The sequence below is a fragment of the Haliaeetus leucocephalus genome, unplaced genomic scaffold, assembly GCF_000737465.1.
Source record: "Haliaeetus leucocephalus isolate CR32 unplaced genomic scaffold, Haliaeetus_leucocephalus-4.0 Scaffold240, whole genome shotgun sequence".
Taxonomy (NCBI): Eukaryota; Metazoa; Chordata; class Aves; order Accipitriformes; family Accipitridae; genus Haliaeetus; species Haliaeetus leucocephalus.
Window position 1 is genome coordinate 7,207,481 of NW_010972676.1, and position 18,734 is coordinate 7,226,214.

An 18,734-nucleotide genomic window follows, 5' to 3' on the forward strand; every position below is an offset into this window, starting at 1 on the left:
ATTAAACAGAATAGGATCAGAAAGACTGGATGTAAGTTACAGAAGTGTGATTAAATTAGATCATAACAGTAGGGAGAAATTCCAGTACTGCGCTGAGCAAACAGACGAGTATATGTTATGGAATAACATGTTGTCTGAGCTCCTGAAATATATTTGCGAACAATCAGGATTCGAGCTTTATCTAATCCTGAACAGTGAATTCACTCATATACGACTGTCAGAGAAAAAACAACCAGCATGAATTTGGTGATGGTGGGGGAAGTAAGGCATTATGCATAAATTAAGAAAATCTTAAAAAGCCCTTGGGCAACTTCTGGCTCTTCCTCTAGCAATGAAGATAAAATAAATAAATGAACAGACAAACCTAAGAGAAAGAATAACACATATTTGCCTTGTACTTACTGAGAAGTCATCATCGGGGAATAAGATCAGATCCTTAAACTGGTTATCCCCAATATTTTTTTCAATCTCTGTGATAACAGCTTCATAATCCAAAGGCTCCAAAAGTTTGGGTTTTTCCTGCTGTGGAAAAAAAGAAAAGATCAGGTAATCTCTCTACACTCAAATTTGTCTTCCTCTCCCTTCATAAACTGAGATCCGCTGCATTTTTCCTTTTTTTACACGAACGTATGAATAACTTCTTCCCCCCTCCACCATTCTTCCCAGCTTATTGCAGCTGAGCTCATGCAAGAACAGTGGAAGTGAGGAAGTTGGGCCAGTTGTAACAGTCACTCTCCATCTGATAACTCAAGAGCCATCTGTCAGCTCATTACAGAGACCAAACCCACCACATTAACTTACCTGTCATTCTCAGGAACAATCTTTCTCCGTAAATACATGTAGGCAAACAGACAGATGGACACAATTTGAACTGCACATAGATATGACTTTGAGCTAATATGTTATTCTGTAAGTAACCTCCTAGTTTCTTCACTATCTTACACAGTCCCACCTGTTGAACTGCTAGTAGCTTGTGAGTGTCACCACATTGTCTTACTTGGTAATAATCCAAGGTTATTCTCCCGGAGTAAACTATCTGGCACCCATCCCCATGGTTTCTCTTGTCAGAAACGGGATTAGTATCATCGTAATAGTACTATTATTGCCTGAAAGAGTGGTAAAGTAAGAAACCACCATAGGAACAGCCAAACAAAAGTAAAGTCACATTGTCTCGAAATACAACCCAAAAATAGAAAAAGAGAAGCCCGTCTGACATGCTAGAATACATTAAACAAATAAAGAGTCATGTACTAGAGTGACAACATTTGCTTGATTGAAAGACTTAAGCATCGGAAAGAGTAAATGAGAAAGGGCAAGAGAACTGCTAGAAGACATGGAAAAGCAGGTGATAAGAGAGAAAAAGGACACTAGTGGAAAGCAAATGCAGAAACATTTCTGCAGAATAGATTTTCAGTCTGATGCAATGATGGACATTAAGTAAGTTGTATTTTACCCACTGTTCTTGCACTGTGCTATCCAGATTAATATAAAGTTTCCCTCCCTCCCTCTCCCCTAAACCAAAGCCACGGTGTATTGGAAAAGAAAGCTTTCACATCTCCATGAAACAAATGTCTCCAATGGGCAATCTCATGATTCTCCATCATATTTGATTATTTATATAATGTCATTCACATATGGTCCATTATACACATCACGGTCCAAATATACAAGTCTCTCCCTCTTTTGACTTTGTTCTAGAGAGTTCCTGTTTTTTTCAGTAATTACAGCCATCTCAAGATTTCTCCCCAGCCCTTATGAACACTGTTTCCCTTCTAACTTCCCTAAGTTCAAGACTTCCTTCAGTATCAAATGCATCTATGAAAAGTTTAATCAAATATCAGTAACACAGCCATCAAAATAGATTAAAACACTGGGATACACACGTTCCTAGAAAGTTATTCAATTGCTGAACAGCTTATGACAGAATTAAAGAATAACTCAGGACCTCTGCAGGTCATCTATTCCAACCCCCTGCTCATATTCGGGCGAGTTGGATCAGGCTGCTTGGGAACTTCCCATATGAGTCTTGAAAACCTCCAAGGATGGAGATGCAATTTAAAAAGTTGGAGCTGTTCCTCCAACAGTTCAGTCTATTAACTGTCTTCTCAGTCTATTAACTCTCTTGGTCCCATTTGCCAGCTTAAGAGTTAATAAACTTCTAAAAATCATTAGTATTTAGCATTCACAGGCCACAAGCTCTATCTACTGATGCTGAGACATTAAAGACTTGTAAAAGATAGACAAGATCAACACATAACAGTAATAAATAGAACTTTTTTTGAAAGCTCTTTCCCAAGGAAAGTGGTTCATGAGTGTTGCTGTGGGATGAGAGGGAGGAAAGAGAAGCAATAGCTGACCCACCTAAATATGGTGTATCTTTGACTACCAACTCCCAGGAAACCACTAAAAGATCTGTCTGTATGAATAAAATAAAAAAAGGATTCTGACACACAGATAGTGGGCTAGATTCCTTCCTAGATGAATCTGGAGACATACAACAACAGCTGTCCGTCTTGCCTGAGAGTTATGAAGGGGAGATTGAATTAGAAATAAAACTTGGGATTGTTTAACAGAAAAAAGAAACTTATCTAGAGGAAGGCCACTGTAAAACTCAAAAGGCCCAAATGGGAAAAAACAGCTTTAAAGTTTAATTTAGATTCTGCAACAGGACTGTATAACAGTGCGTGATGTTGAGGTTAAGACAAGGCACCCTACTACGACACATGAGACTTCATATTAACCTAGCCATGTTTACCTTGTACTGTCCCAAGCCAGTACTTGGCCCTGGCTAATACCAGTTGACACATTAATATCCAGTCCTGCTCAAGAAACACTCGAGTTGAGTAACAGCTGTATTCTTTAGTGAGGTTTCAGTCTGCCATTTGCTGACAGCAGTTCCCCACAAAAACGTAACGGGCTCATCCAACCATCTCACCATGCACAGCTTGCTCTCATTTCCTTTCAAGTTATGTTGAGTCACTGCAGTATCCTGTAGCCATGAGTTTTAGACTCTCCTTCACTGAATCTACTATCGTATCTATTTAAATATTCCTATACAGACATAAGTTTCAAGGAGTTAAAACATGAAGAGAAAACACCAGTGCACACTGAGACCACCATCTCTGCTGTACCACTCATTTTGGGAACGATGCCCAGGTCTGAACAAAGTTTACTCCGTCCAAGTTTAGCACAAAGCTTGTAGTAATGTAACTGTTACCTTCAGTAGGAAACCTTATAGCAACCACTTACAAGAAAACTCAAAGTAAAAGTGAAAAAATACATTTACTGACATTTATGAGGCACAAGTATTTCATGCAGGCATTTTTCCTGGGTAGTGGTTTCACTAAACTGTGTATGTTTTCTGCAGAAAGTCTGTGACATTGACTACACTAAGAACTCCCCCTTCCTAGAGCAGATACTGTTAGGCTAGTGGTTTTGCAACAATCTCAAATTTTAATAAGTCAGACATGCCATTGAAACTATAAATGTCCACTCTTCAAAGCCAGAGATGTGTCAACACAATTTTAATCTAGGTCAGATGATCCTTGGAAACATCATGAATGTTAGGTTTCCAAATCTCTTAAAAAAACCCCAAAGTAAGCAAGTGACATAAGTAGCCACCTTCCTAATGAAGTCCTAGATTAAGAAAGAGCTGGGGAATCCCACAAATCTTGGGACTTCTCTCGAAATATGGGGGAATCCCATAAATATGTGCAGCATTTGCAGGTTCTCTATGCCAATGGGAACTACCCTTCTTGCTGGGGCTGGCAGAATGAAGAGGTATTCCTTCTTCCTCCTGGAAATCCCTGCGAAGTTGGGGTGAGCATAGCTACATCTCCTTCAAAGTTAATGTTACACAGATGTTCAGATGCAGGTGGAGACAGGGTAAGCTATGTCACTTTGGCCTCTTTTTTCTCTTCAGAAACTGGCAGCACTCAAAAAGCCACTCCTGATAGATGTCTGAAACACTCCAGGGGAAAAATTCTCCTTGACAGCTGCAAGGTCATTTACGTGAGACAAGAATGCAACTCTAGAAAACCCTGAAGCAGAGAAACACAATGAGTGTATGAACATCACTGTTCCCACAGCACTAATTCTCTTGCTCTCAGTGCTGCAAAGTACATGATCTGATGGAAACATTTTAACAGATATTAACAGAGAAGTCTTACGTGGAAGTTTACACATCTGAAATGTAACTAAATGTAAGTAGAGGTGATACTATCAAAATTACTGCAAAACTTCTCAGTAAAGCACTTCAATATTTATGATGATGTTTTTCTATTAATGCAAGGACAAATGCCATTCTTCCTTTTATGGCATTACAGCAAAATCCTGTATAAAATGCAATATTGTATTATGCCCACTCCTGTAAATCAGAGATGCAAGTAATAGCCCATCCTCATCAATACACCTACTGCAGAGATAATCTAGTTCATTCCCCGCCAACATCAAGCATGACAGTATAATAAACATGATGCCTCTCTATCAATTCTGCATGTTCTTACAAACCTTAAGACTATGCAATGCGGACACCAACTCCATCCTCTGTAGAGCCAGTACTTTGGATTTGGCAAAGCTTAGCACTGCAATGCTTAGCATTGCATTTGTGAAAGGAAGTGGCAGGTGGTTTAGTTAGCAGTTTATCTCTAGAAGGCATGGAATGACCGCTCAAGTTTTCTTGTCACAGGCAGACAGAAGCAGTGATGTTGGGATTAGCAAATTTCTCCCTGCGAGCACTGGCAGAGATTTGTAAATGAGTAGGGCTGATTTAAAGCTAATTTAATAACCATAGTGCTGCCTCTTCTCAATTTAACTTGTCTGTTCTTTCTGGAAACAGACCAACCTAGCAATCTGTGCCAAGATTGAATTATGCTGGCTTGGATTTTTATAATGCTTTTTATATTCTCTATCTCAAGTGAATAATGAATTACATGTAGTTGTACTGAACTGGTTGTGAATACATCTAGGAAAAAGGCACTCTGTGACTCCTCACATGCTACAACAATCACAGGAGTACCATTTACTTCACACCCTGACAGTGTTGTGGAGCATACTTCTGTATGTTGTTGAGCCAACTTTTCCAAACTCTTTTTCAATAGTGAAGAGATCTTTAATGAGCACCGGAGCCAACACCACAGAGGGATGATCACTACTTAATTTCACAAGCGTGAAACAGCCCAGATTCCACCAGTGACGTATGGCTTGATCACCATCATCTTCTGGTCTAGGTACAAAAGCATTATTTTTCCCAGTAATAATGACCAAAAATATCCACATAAATGATTTTACAGAAACAGATACAGTACCTGGCTTGCCTCCAGCTGTACAGACATTGTGCATTGATGCTAGTACCCATCTTCTGTTTGTAATTATAGGATAAAACGACTTATATATCATCCTCCTGAAGTCGTATTTCTGCAAACACTCACTAAAGGAGGAAATGATGTAACTGAGACCAATAGTCTCTGGATAGTCATCCCAAGCACTTCCCCATTCTAAAAATAAAGTAGACCAAATGCTATGATTTTCTAATGCTTCAATGACTTCTTATTCCCAGACACCAAATTCTGAGTATCTAAAATTTATTGAATTTAATAGAGATGTTTAAATTAATTTCTTCTCTTCCCCATGCCATGAAGAGGAAAATTAAAGAAACAGATACACAGAAAGAATTTAAGCTGATGGACTTCAGTTACCTGGACTGAAATATCTTCATGACAGGAGGATCCACTGCATGTTCATAAAAAGAGGCAAAAGAATTGTGATGGCCAGAACTGGTCATGATCAAGCAGGACTCTGATTTTATTTTTCATCCACTCTATGGTTTGTCTAAAATTACAATTCATTCTAGTATACATTTGAAATACTGAAGTGGGCAGACTTACAAGAGAAATAACAGCATCTGAGAAATAAGAGCATCACCTTCCTTCATTTTTTATAGACTTCTCAATAATACTATTAACCAAGCACAATCCTACTAAAACTCACAACAGCAAATTAATTACTTTCCGGGATGACATCAATGTGAAGTGCTTCTCACACTTCTTGTTCTTCCTTTCCTTTTGCCAGTTAAATACTGTCTCTGGCATCATACATGACTTTATATTTTTTTTTTTTTATATAGTTAATATATGTAGTTAATTTTATTCCACCAAGGTGGGCCAATTTAAACTAAATATTTCTTTGCCAAGCCTGTCCAAACTGAAGCTGAAGAACAGTCAGGACTCCATGACTTTTGGAGGAGGTATAGCAAAAAGGCTGAATTTAACCCTGTCTTCAGATGTGCTAGCGATACAGACTGCCCAGCAGCTCTGAGGCATGCTAGCCACAGGTGCCTGAATATCCAAGGAGCTGAAGCTGAGACTAGAAAATCATTCACTTTTTATGGAGTCACCAAAACTTTTGCTTTTCTGTAGGACCAATGTATGTCTCTGTTCACCATTAGGCAGTACAGCAGATGCCTGGGGTGATTTCCATGGGAAGGGTATCGGCCCTGCGTGTCCCTCCCCCCCCCCCCGCTGAGATCATGGGTGAGCAGCCAGATGACCCAGCGCGCTCCTGGCAGCAAATCCCACGGCAGCATTTGTACCCAGTGAGCAGAGACAGGGCAGCCAGGTGGGGACTACAGTGACCCCAACACCCACAAGCAGCTGAGCAGGGAGTGACAGGTCTCATCAACTCAAAATGCTCTCACCCCACAGGCCTGCCCTCTCTCTGCTCCCAACACACTCCACATCGTGTTACGGATTTTCTTTAAGGAAAATACATTTTGCATTTCAAGCAGAGGGGAGGAAATTCAGGGTCTGAAAAAGGTATTTGGGGAAAGAACAGGGAAGCACAGCCAGAAACAGCAGGCAGGTGGTCCCTCCTTTTACTTTAGATCTCGCATTTTTATGATTGTTTGGCCTGGTATGCATCTATTTTCAATCAACAAACTCTCTCGCCATGTTAGAAAGACTACATTTGGCTCAGTATGTGATCCACAGTCAACAAATTCATTAAAATTAATGCTGTAAAGAAAATTTTCTGTGACACCCCCTCCCACCCTAAAACACATTCACTTGTCAGGTCCAAAACGTTTAATTTGTCATGTCTTTCAGTAAATCATGGAGAATTGCACTTGGAAAGAATCCAGCCAGTCCTTCAGGGCTGCACAGCACCACTGATACACTCTTCAGTGTCAGCGGTGAAACCAACATGCCAATAAATTTCATTAAGGGGATTGCCAGTTCCCACAAGATTCTAGTACAGAGAAAATTGCAAAGAATTACAAAAGGATTAAAACCCCCTAAATTCCTAGTGATTCAGAAATTAGTTTCCAAAACACTATTGTACCTATCAGCTTAAGCAGTGCAAAAGCAGGGAAACTTGTAGAAGATCCTGCTGGGAATAAAGAAAGTGAAAAGTCATTTTCTTTCATTAAAGTCTCTTTATTCTAAGAAAATTCTGACTGACACCAGTAAGGGATTTGCTTGACTAAATGAGACTTTCTCTGGACGAATACAGCTGGGATGGGATGAATCCTAATTGCTTACATTGGAAGTTACCATTGTTTTGTGGATCAAAATCTATAAAGGTCTGCCTTGCATATATTCCAGCTTTAAAAGTTACTGTAGGAGAACTCAGTGTGTTAAATATTTGAAAAATGGAAACACCTCTCATCTAGATGAGCTAACTCAGATCATTTTCATTTGAACTGATGGGCCAGCTGCAGCCATCGGAGACTTCAGCGGCACACAGACACGTAACCTCTCCAGCAAGGCGACCAGTGAGCGACCAAGGTTCAGACTACCCAAACCACAGAGACCTGTTCTCAGGCAACTGGGAGTGACCTACTCTTTCTATTGCCTTTCGTTGCTTTCGTTATGAATTTTGAAAGCACTAGGCCTCATAAAACTCTCTCGCTCACCGTTAGAATGTGCAAGCCACACAGGACTATTGGTTCAGCAAAGCATCCATGCTGGGAGGAGAGAGGGGATGCTTCATGCTATGCCTGACTTGGTCATAACTGTTTCCTGAATTCTGTTTCTCAACCTTGATTATATACCTGGCATTGTAGCCTCGCTGCGGTGCTTTCTAAATCTGAAAGGTATATGCATGGGCATGTACTCATGTGCATCTTCAATGACTAGCACTTGCCATTTTAGACATTAGATAAAACTACCAATATAGTCTGCAAAATATTCAAGGTCACAAGAAAACTTACTTGTCCTCTGTGTTTATGCAGTAGCTGGAAACCCTTTTTAGGAAGGAGATAAACAAATTTCATTTAATCAGAAAATTACTAAAAACAGCATTATCATGCCACTGACAACAATACCTCTAAAGCAACTGCTAAGGTTTTAAATTAAATTTCACATATTGGCTTTTCAAAATGTCAAAAATGACAGCTTTTAAATAGTGAGTACTTCTGAAGACTAGACTAAATATTTACCCATAGGTCACTTCAGGGGAAAAACAAGAAAGTCTTGTAAAGTATCTTAAGGGTTTTTTTTTTTTAGTTTAATTTACATAGACCTCTAACCTGGCAACACTCAGCCACTTCACTCCTCTTATCTGACCTTAGCCATAAAAAAAGTGCAGTTATAGCAACAAAAGGTTTTCTTTAAAGCTACCACGCTGAATATACTCATAAAGAGAGCAAGCAAAAGCCAGATTCACTCATCTTCATACAGACTTCTGAACAGACAGGTAAGATGTGCTGGAAGGGGATTGGGAAGAAGGGATAGGAGCTGTGGGGGCGTGGAGAGGACCTGCTCACGAAGAACTGGAGCACTCCACTGGGCCACTTGCCTCATTAGCGATTACTTCACCCCAGGGAAGGAGAAGTGAATTGTCCTGCCCTGGGCACCACAAAGAGGATGCTAGAATGAGTCTAGTTCAACTATTCTGTAAACACTCTTTGCTTCATGTTCACTTTTTCTAGCACGGTCTCAGGAGGGCAGATTCATGGTCACAAACAGGAACGTTAACAAAACCACCCTGCAACCTGCATGTAGTGGATTTGACCAAAGCTTTTAAAGCTTCCAGTACAATGTTTATGTAAACATGACTCTCTGTATACACACATGCGCATATATATATATGACATCACATATATAGAGCCATTGTAATCTAAGGAAAATCTACATAAAAAAAATAAAAAATATACTCCCAATTTTTGCCCTTAAGTGGCACTTCGATGACCCTCATAGCAAAGGCAGAAACCCTGCTCTGACACCTATAGCATCTATACAGCAATAATAGAACTGGTTATAGCAACAAGATCAGACCAAACCAGTCCCCTCCTTGTGCAAACTGGATGAATAAGGGAGATGGAGTGATCTGCCCGCAGTCCTCTGTGTACAGGTTCAGGGGAAGGACAGAAGGAAGGATACGCCAGGTGTTCCTAGCTCACCTGCTCCTCCACAAGGCTCATCTAGCATAGACCTGTTGCTAAAACAGGGGTGTATTTTACATAACACCATGCACAGCACAGAACTGTCTTTTAAAACATTTTTATTTACTTTGAAAATAAAGGTTTCTTTTTAGTACACTTTGTTTTTAGAGTACATAGGAGACTTTTTTTTCAGGACCAAAGGAAAAACTCTAATATCTGTTCATTAGATCGTGCTCTGATGCTAAAGACTTTGATCACCACTGTAAGTCTGATGATGAAGTTGCAACACAGCGCAGAAGCAAACTACATTGCCCATTTTCACTCAGATACTAAAACTTAGATGTATGAAGTCCTAGACCTGCAGACTGAGCAAACAGCTTTTTTGAAAGGCGCTCAGCCCCTTCAGAAGCCCCTGAAGCAAAAATAACTGACAAAAACATTTGCATTTGCTCTAAATAAATTTTTCAAAAATACCATTTGACTTCTAGAGAGTACTTACTAACAAGTCACTGTCCTGTAGGGCAAATCTCATATATGCTGTTCCGCTTCATTTTACTCAATGAATATCTTCCTATTTCTACCTACACTATGGTTACTTATCTCTTCATGACTTAGAGATATTTTTCATGCTACGTATCTGAGTAAATAATTGTAAGTATTTCTACAGAGGCTTCATCTGTAAAAATCAGTATCATCTATACATGACCATTATAAACTCAGCTCTCTCAATGATGTTAAAAATTGTAATTGTTTCCTTGACGTCAACCACCCTCTCAATCAATTATCTAGCTATCAAGTCATTTACACACACAACGTAAACAAGAGCAAAATCTGGTCAACCACACTGAGCTCAATCAACAAACTACAATCAATTAAAACTAACCAGATCATAATTAGTCTTACAAAAAAAAAAAAAAAAAAAAGGAGTTTCCACCAAATAATACAAGTCCACCTACAGAAAATACAGGTCTAAATGTAGTATACTAAGAAATGCATTCTTTGAATAAGGTCCCCATATATAAAAGCTTTTACAGCTGCAGTGGGAGCTGACACCACTATGAAATCTACACCATCGGAGTTGCAGAGGACTGATGCATGAAGGAGAGATTGGCTCCTGGTTGATAGCAAAAAGTGCCTGTAGGCCAAAGATTTAACATGCTCCAATTATGAAATATTGGGTAGAAAGACACAGGTCACAAGCCACAAAAGTAAAGCCAAGTGTGCCTGCATTTCCTAGGGGCTAAACAAGCTATTGAGAAATATGCTCGCAGAATAACATGACATAGTGACCCCATCTTAGTCTATCTTACGTCTGAAAAGAAAAGAAATCAGAACAAACAGATTGCCCTGAAAACCCGAGTTACAACCCTGACATTACAGCAGCGAGCCACGGCACGGGAAGTGCAGTGTGAACCACAAGCCTCTGATGAAAAAGGTGCGTTACCTATTTCCAATTAAAGGCAAGAGGCACACAGTTACAAGTGCTCTAAGTTTTAAGTCAGGATATGATATATTTTAATGACTCTTAGAAAACACAACAATTTAAAGATTCTTTGGCACCACTAAAGTGAGCAGACTCTCAGCTTCTGTTATCTGAGGATACAGGCAAAAATGAACAGATATATTCCTCTTCATCTGCCGGCAGGCTGCTGATTTATTGTTACTATTCAGGCTTTGTTTTATTTCCAGTCATACTTTCCTGTAAGGCTTTAACCACTTCTGGTGAGCACTATTCACATATAGTCAGGATTTGTACAATAATGACAACAATCCCTCTTAACCAGGATTTAAGAGGGTAAGTCAAGCAGCAGGGCCTGCCTCCTACCAAAGTCTTGTGAACTGCCAGGGTTAGATGCTCTCAGCAGCACCACCAGCATTCATTCTTGGGACCCAAGACCAGGAAGCTTAAACTTGCTATATTTGACTATGTGCCAATAGCTCAGGACAGCAAGAACTACACTGTAAAGTAGCCTTGTCAAAAAGATCCATTTCCATATAAAATATCTATCCAGAATGGCAGCTAGTCACAAGCAAACCCCAAACACTATCCTAGATGAGCCACAGACCATCTTAATCAATCTGTGACCAAGTGTTACAACTGCAAAGTTCTTTCCCTGCCTGTTTAAAAAAAGTTAATGAGAATAATCTTCAGTGTATTATCACTGATTCTTTATTACACTGGACATGCAGAATAGCCTTGAAAGAGCCTCCAGCATGCACACACAAACACAGCTTGTAGTTGGATATACAAAACTACAGAAGGAAACCAAACACATTTTGCCATGAAGAAAAGGACTCATTGCCTCCCAGTCTTTCTTGGGGAAACCATTACATGTTTAACACCTAAAGTAATCTCTCAAGCTAAGAGAATACACTGAAAACCAGTACTTGCCTAACGCTTCTCAACAGAAGGCTCTGGGCGTTTTACCTAAAATTGCCCACAGTTTCAATTTCAGTCAGGAAAGCTTAGGCACAACACAGTTCATGTGAGCTGCCCAGTGTCACACAGCAGAGTTTTGGGAGGCGCAGTCCTCGCCAGAAGCCATCGCCGGCAAAGCTGCCGTCTACCTTGCAGGGCAGAGCCTCACTCCAGCTTTCCACCAAGGGCTCTGGAGCTTTCTCCATTTGCTCCCTGCACTGCAGGAGGACAGTGGCTTTCTCCTCCTCCTCCTGGCCTGGAGAGGCACAGATCGCCCATAGCATAGATGAGATGTGAAATAGCACAGAGTAACTTTCTACTCCAGAAGCAGCATTATGGATTTTCATGGAACTACCAAGCATGTGTTACCAGAGAGACTATCACACAATGCTCCTATCAGTACGTGTCTGATTGACAACGTGATGCTACAGAACAGCTTCCCTAATGGACCTGAGTTCTGTAAACTCCTGAACTACCCGTGCTTCAGTCTCAGACTTCAGTAATCATTCTCCAATGTTCAGTACCTCATCATACAGGTCAATGAGACTCAGTCAGTCCCACGTACACACCAAGGAATAAATCCTGCTCTCTCCTACATGTAGTCCGAAAACCGTTTTGTCTGTAGTTTTTTAGCAATTTCATAGAAGAAATGGAAGAACGGGTGCATACTCACACAGCTTAATCTGTGAATTTCTCCTTGATTCACTCGCCTAATGGTTCTTCTCTTCCTCCGCAGTTCACTGGGCTCCCTTCTGAATCTCCCGCGAAAGCTCATTGTATCCGTAGGAATTCAAGCAGCAAACAGATCTCTCTTTAAAAACTGTGCTCCTTTAACCTCTTCCCTTCAGCAGCTTCAGCATAACAACTGGAAGCTGCGTATACTGTTCAAGGGGGAAGTATGTCTAAAACTTACATGCTGTATCCACAGTAACTGAACAGAAAGAAGAAGAAGAAAACCAGCAATAACTCATTTCTTCCTGTGAATAATGTTCTGCTATTAAGGCGAGAGTGTCTCATTAAACCATAGATATATACCCAGCCCCCGCCTCTAATGCAAATGAAAATAGGAAGTTGTAGAAAAAAAAAACGTTTGCAACTGAACATCTACCTTTGTCTCAAAACCCATTACATCCTTTCTCCTCACCACTCTCCCCAATCCGAAAGCCAAAACAGCTGCACTCTTACTTCATGTGCATGTATGTCTGCAAGCTAAAAAAACGCATTCACAGAACAACCACCTCCTACCAAGCCCCCTGGTAGCAGACTTCAATCACAGAGCACAGAGCAACAGGTTCGTACTGCCAGGGCCCAGAATCATCTCTGGTTTTGGACCGAGGTAACAGTTCCCCTTTCAAAGTGGTGTGAAACATCAGTAAGAGAAAGCACCCTGCAAATTCCTAAATCTGCAGACAGTTAGAAAAAGGGAAAAATAGATAAATTTATATGCTTATATCCAAAATACATTTTTGGTTTGTAAAAACCTGGTTTTAAAAGTGCTTGTCACCTGCCAACTAAGAAAAATTACTGCTTGCTTCAACCCTGCTCCCACCTCAGGTGAGAGAAAAGCTGCCAGACAGAGCCTGTTCCCCAGATGCTCCATGCAGGGGCAATCACAGCAGCTCCCCTACACAACATGGGGGCAATCACAGCAGCACCCTGACAGGTTAGGAGCCCCTCACTCAGTGCCTCAGAACCGCAGAGGCAACGGGAGTAGTGACACAGGCAATCAAACTATTCTTAATTAAGGTAGGAGACTCGCCCAATGCTCAGCTGTCTGAAGCCTGGCAGGGCACAAAGGTCTTTTAAAACTGAACAAACCCTCTCAGTGCCCACACATGTGCACGCGCACACACAGACCCTTTTCTCCTTTGTTCCAGCTGAGGATTCATCCTGCTGTAGCAGCAAAGCTGCAATCCCCTGTGCACATAGTCTTTACGTGTCATGCATTAGTTTTTTTTATTTTTACTTAATATCAGGGTGCATAACTAAGACAAATTGATAGTTTTTCTGCCTTTTCATTCTGGATTTTTTGCAAATCGGGTGATAAGCATCTTTTTAACAACTTGTTTCAATTAAGTACTCTGAGATTGGCAGCTTTACCCTGAGTGCCACTTTTTTCTTTTTCTTTCCAGCAATTAATAATTCTGAGTTCTATGAACTCTTTGACGCATTTTTCAGTGTTAGTAACATTTGATCCAAAGTAACAAACCTCTGCAGGATTTCCACATGATTGTTCCACATGCTGGATTTCCATGCCAGGAGAGCAGTCACCCTGAGCCCAGCATGTCTGACCTGAGCACTACAAAACAACACATCGGTCTGATTAGTTTGCTTTCGTCTTCCACAGTTAAAACACGGTGCAACTTCATGAATTAAAAACCCGTCCCATCATTATCTTTGTCATTTAGCTTTGCCTCTGAGAAGATCACCTCCTTTAAACTGAGTGTTACCAGCCTGCTGTGCGACTGCTTAAGACAGATTTCACTGTACTCCTACTTGGCGGTGAAAAGCATCTGTGTCTGGCACTAGAAAACAGAAAAGACAACAGAAACCCTTTGCCAAGGTATGCAGACATTTCAAGTGGCTACCAATATAGCACCGCAACATTAACCAAGTTGGAATCACCCTTGTTTTCTCTCAAACCTCCATGCTATCTATACTGAGTCCCAAGGCCCTCTCACATAACGTAGTGAATGCAGCTGCCAAGACAAGAGGTCCTTGCCAGAAGTTAAATTTAATGCTGGCTCCATCAGCTCTGCTGGCTTAACTTTAAGCAGGTATCAATTCCTCTCAGAGGCTCTTTCACCTATTGGCTCCTTTCTGTAGCTGTCACACAGAACAAACCGAGCTCCGTCTTTCCTTTCCTCGGAAGGCGCTCTCCCAGCTCCCTGTCTCCAGCAGCACTGAGGAGCCGTTCCAGGGCATCCTTTCCACCAACATAAGGGTCACCGCCGCTTCCTGAAACTTTGATGAACTTGTGTTACTCCCAAATAATAAAAAAAGATGAACTTAGTTTCAAGTTTCCAGCTGGTCCTTATCCAATTTACTGAGTATCTTCTGTCCAAAGGACTTTCATTCCTGATATTATTAAACCTCATTTATTTCCATATCTCTGACAGCCCATTTTTCAGACTTGATGCTAAAGGCACTGAGCACTATATTTTCTCAGCACCAAGGCATTAAGAGGTTGAAGTGATGAAATAACAAATAAGCTACAGCCTTTACACAGATCTAAACAGAATAGTAAACAACTGCAAATAAAGATTCCACTCTCTTAGATCAGTTTTGAATGCGAATCGCTCTACACTTGTAATGGGGAATAACATCACCAGTCAAATGTCTAATAATGCTTTGTCCTGTAGCAGAATTACAAAGTAAACCCCATTAGCATCAGTGTGACTGTAAAAGATTTCCTAATTTTTCCTCAAAGACTTCTCTATCTCTTCAATTAAAGATATCAGGTACTTTAAGATGATCATAAAATTGCTTATATTAATAGGAATAAAGCTCCTGTGCTGCTTTTAAATTCAGAACTATTATTTATAAGGTGAGAAGTATTATCCATACCTCGAGTTATACCAAGAAAAGAAGTATTTGGTCACAGGAAATCCACAAGCCTTAGCTTACATTTGTGTACTGCTGTATCAGATTCGTGTAGTCAAAATAAGGACTTCAAAAAAATGAAAATATGTAAGATAGTCAATTCAGGGTTTAATTGCCCTCTGCTCTGCTGTCTTTGCTGAAGATTTTCATCTGTTCCCAGCATTTTGAAGAAATTTGCTAATATCTAGATGGGAAAAATAACATTTGATATCTCTACTCCTGTTAAGGAATAGCTATGCATTCCCTTTGGTTCAGAGCCACTAGCATTCAGTTTTCTGATAGGGGTCACAAGTTCTTTAATAACTTCTTTTATTCTCTTTTCCTACATTTCTTCTAGAGCTTCTGTCCAACTTAATTTATTTCCCTCTTAAATCTATTAACTGTCATGCTTCATTGACTTAGTTTGAGTCTATGATATACAGCAAAATGTAAAAATGTACTGCTGGACAAAACTAATCCACTGCTACAGTATCTCGTGCAATCATTGGAAAATGAATTTCACTAGTGCTTTGCTAGCAGCAAAGATACACACTTTATGGACTGAATTTTTGTATCTTCAACTAACATAAAAGGCACTCCAAAACAGGCTAAATATTTGAGTTGCTGTGTAGCAAATACTGAATTCACCATACTGTCCTTCTAACATAATATAATCTACCACCTCCCACCAAGAAGGATTGAGAAATGAAGCTTCAGTTAGCCACACTGGCATCTCCCCCTCTTCCCCCCCCCCCCAATTTGGCAGGGGGTGGGGGGAGCATGGAATCACATGCAAAGATTGAATTCATAGCAAGTTTCAGGGAATGAATGCTTCCCTTCAGCACAGGACTTCTGTCTGGGAGCAATGTTGACATGTACAAACAGAGTGCAAGTCAAAAACATAGTCTTGACTTATGCCCACGTATATATAAATAATTGCTCATCCATAGTCATTATGTGCCTAATCCTGACTCAGGCATTTTGTTTAACAGATTTAAGCAAGATAGTTTGATTAACAAATAAGATAACTCCTTTCGCTGGAACAAGCTGCATCAACTGTATATTATGCCTTTTCTGAAATTAAATTCTGAAATTAAAGACAAGCCTCTCATAACAAAACTTGCTTCATTTATAAACTAAGACCACCACGATGACAGTGACACTACCATTCTGGTAGTCTCTGCAGTGTAGACCAGTACCGAGAAATTTGGCTGACAAACTTAATGCTTCACCACTTGGCAGAGTGCAGATAAGATACCTGCCTACCTCTCTCGACAGGCTTGTGGCATTTCCAGCATGTCAGAGTTCCTGGTACAACCACGGCAATAAAGTTGTTGAAAAAAACCCAAAGGATGACAGCCATGCCAAACACCCAGCCCTTGGAGCAGAAACAGAAACAATTCTGCACTTTGCAACCATGACTTTAGCACATGGCCAGCAGGCAGCTATCAGCTCAGGTACCAGTGATAAGAAGAAAAAATATGCTACCCTGCAGAGGGTCAAAGGGCTTTTTTTTTTTCTTCACTATTTCTATTTAAAAAAAAAAAACAACAACCAACAAAACTTACTTCACAGCTTTTCAGCCTTCTCTATCCCATATTATGGATGTAGGATGCAAAAGTCACAAAATCTGGAGACCTTGCTGGTATACTCAACAGAGTTAATATCCCACAGCATGCAGGCAGTACCAGTAGATAAGCTGTACTAATACATACTGATGCTGCTTTCCATATATTCCTCACCTGGTCTTCAATTACAGTCCCCCAGCAAGCCCACCATCGCTGTCTGTCACACCCCAAACAGCACAGCAGGGCAATGCTGCAAGAAGTCAGTTATGCATTTGGACAAAGCAAGCCGTATTAGATATAATTTGCCACCCTTTCTGTGGTCAGAGTGCTTGCTAGGAAATTGATTGTAGTGAGTGGCAACGCACTGCACTTATTTTCAGGTATGATTGCCAAAAATCTACTAATGGGACTGTGAGACTAAAACTGAGGTGTCAATGACTGTACACCACGTTTGTCTTATCTGTGTCTTCCAGGCATCAGGAATAGTGCATGCTCTGTAGTGGTTTGTGAGTGCATGTAAAAACTGCACTTCCTAAAAGCTTCATGCTGGACAGGTAAAGCAGATCACTACCCTGGGACCAGAAAGAGAGCAGCTACCAGATGATGCAGGAAGCCCTATTTACCTCCCTCCCAATCCCTTTGTCATCAAAGACTGGCGGGGCAGGTGGGGGGCGGGTATTAATAAGAGATGGTCTTTTGAAATTAAATGTTCAGTATTGGTCTGTGCTTTGAAAATGTTGGGGGGTTTGCTTTTTTTAAAGAGGGTGAAAATATAAAACCAAAACAATTTAAACAGAAAGGTAAAACAATTTAGTTTTACATATAAAAACCCCAAACATATGAAGCAACCTTTCACAAAGTCACTCTGGTATTGAATCAATTGGAAGTGAATTACACCGTTTTTTGAGAAATGTGACTCCACTTATGGTCTAACAACTTAAGCTGAAACATCAACATTCACATACAAACCCTGTGTGAAGTCATTAGAATAGCTGATGTTTGCATTTTGCCTACAAATCCATATGGCTAGCTCTGACCAGGCAAAGGGCCGGGAATCCGTCAGGGTAAAAACGACATCAACACACAGGGTGAGCTCTCCAAGGCAGGGGAACGAAGGCCCTTATATTTGCCAGAGCTCTGCTAACAGATCTTTCCAGACAACAGTTCCCCATGCCAGTAACTCCACCTGTGTCAATCCATTTCTTTTCTTCCTAGCCTGACACTGTGCTCATCTCAGCGATTCCTTCCTCTGTGCCTTCACCTTCACTTCACGCCCCAGGTATTAGTGCACTCACGCAGAACAAATTTGCGAGAGGCTGCCCTATTCCTTTGCCCTGCCTGAGAGGCTAAAACACACCCTCTAGTTGAACTGGTGGTGTCAGGAGCCCTCCACGGGCTGCGCTTGCCAGTCTCTGTGCATGGCCAGAGCCGGTAAGATTCATCTGTGGCTGAGAGTCTCCCCTGAGGGGTGTGAGGAGAAGGCCTGTGGGAGCACAGTTTGGCAGCTCCCAGCCTGATCTCACACACCCCACTCAAGGGCCCTTACAGCACATGTATTTCATCACCTCAGAATGGCCCTATAAGCACTCACAAGAGTTCGCTGATAACGTCCACACTCCAAAAGCCACTTACTACCCCTTTCCTGATTTTATAGCTCCTAAAAAATGTCTTGCTGTTCTCCCATTTGGGAACCGGGCTTAGCTGGGCCAGCAGCAGTTAGTCCCTTCCTCTCCCACAGCCTGGGAACACCGCTCCATGTGCACGCACCTCGCCACAGTAATGTTTC

The 18,734-nt window shown here is 40.9% G+C and overlaps 1 protein-coding gene across 1 annotated transcript in view; it reads right to left on the reverse strand.

Annotated features, from left to right (window-relative positions):
- The window catches only part of DOCK10 (dedicator of cytokinesis 10), a 137,597-nt gene that overhangs the window by 104,168 nt on the left and 14,695 nt on the right, over positions 1-18,734 (reverse strand). Inside the window, exon 2 of the mRNA XM_010568290.1 lies at positions 403-522. Within this exon, the coding sequence (XP_010566592.1) occupies positions 403-522 (120 nt within the window). The remainder of the gene's footprint in view (positions 1-402; positions 523-18,734) is intronic.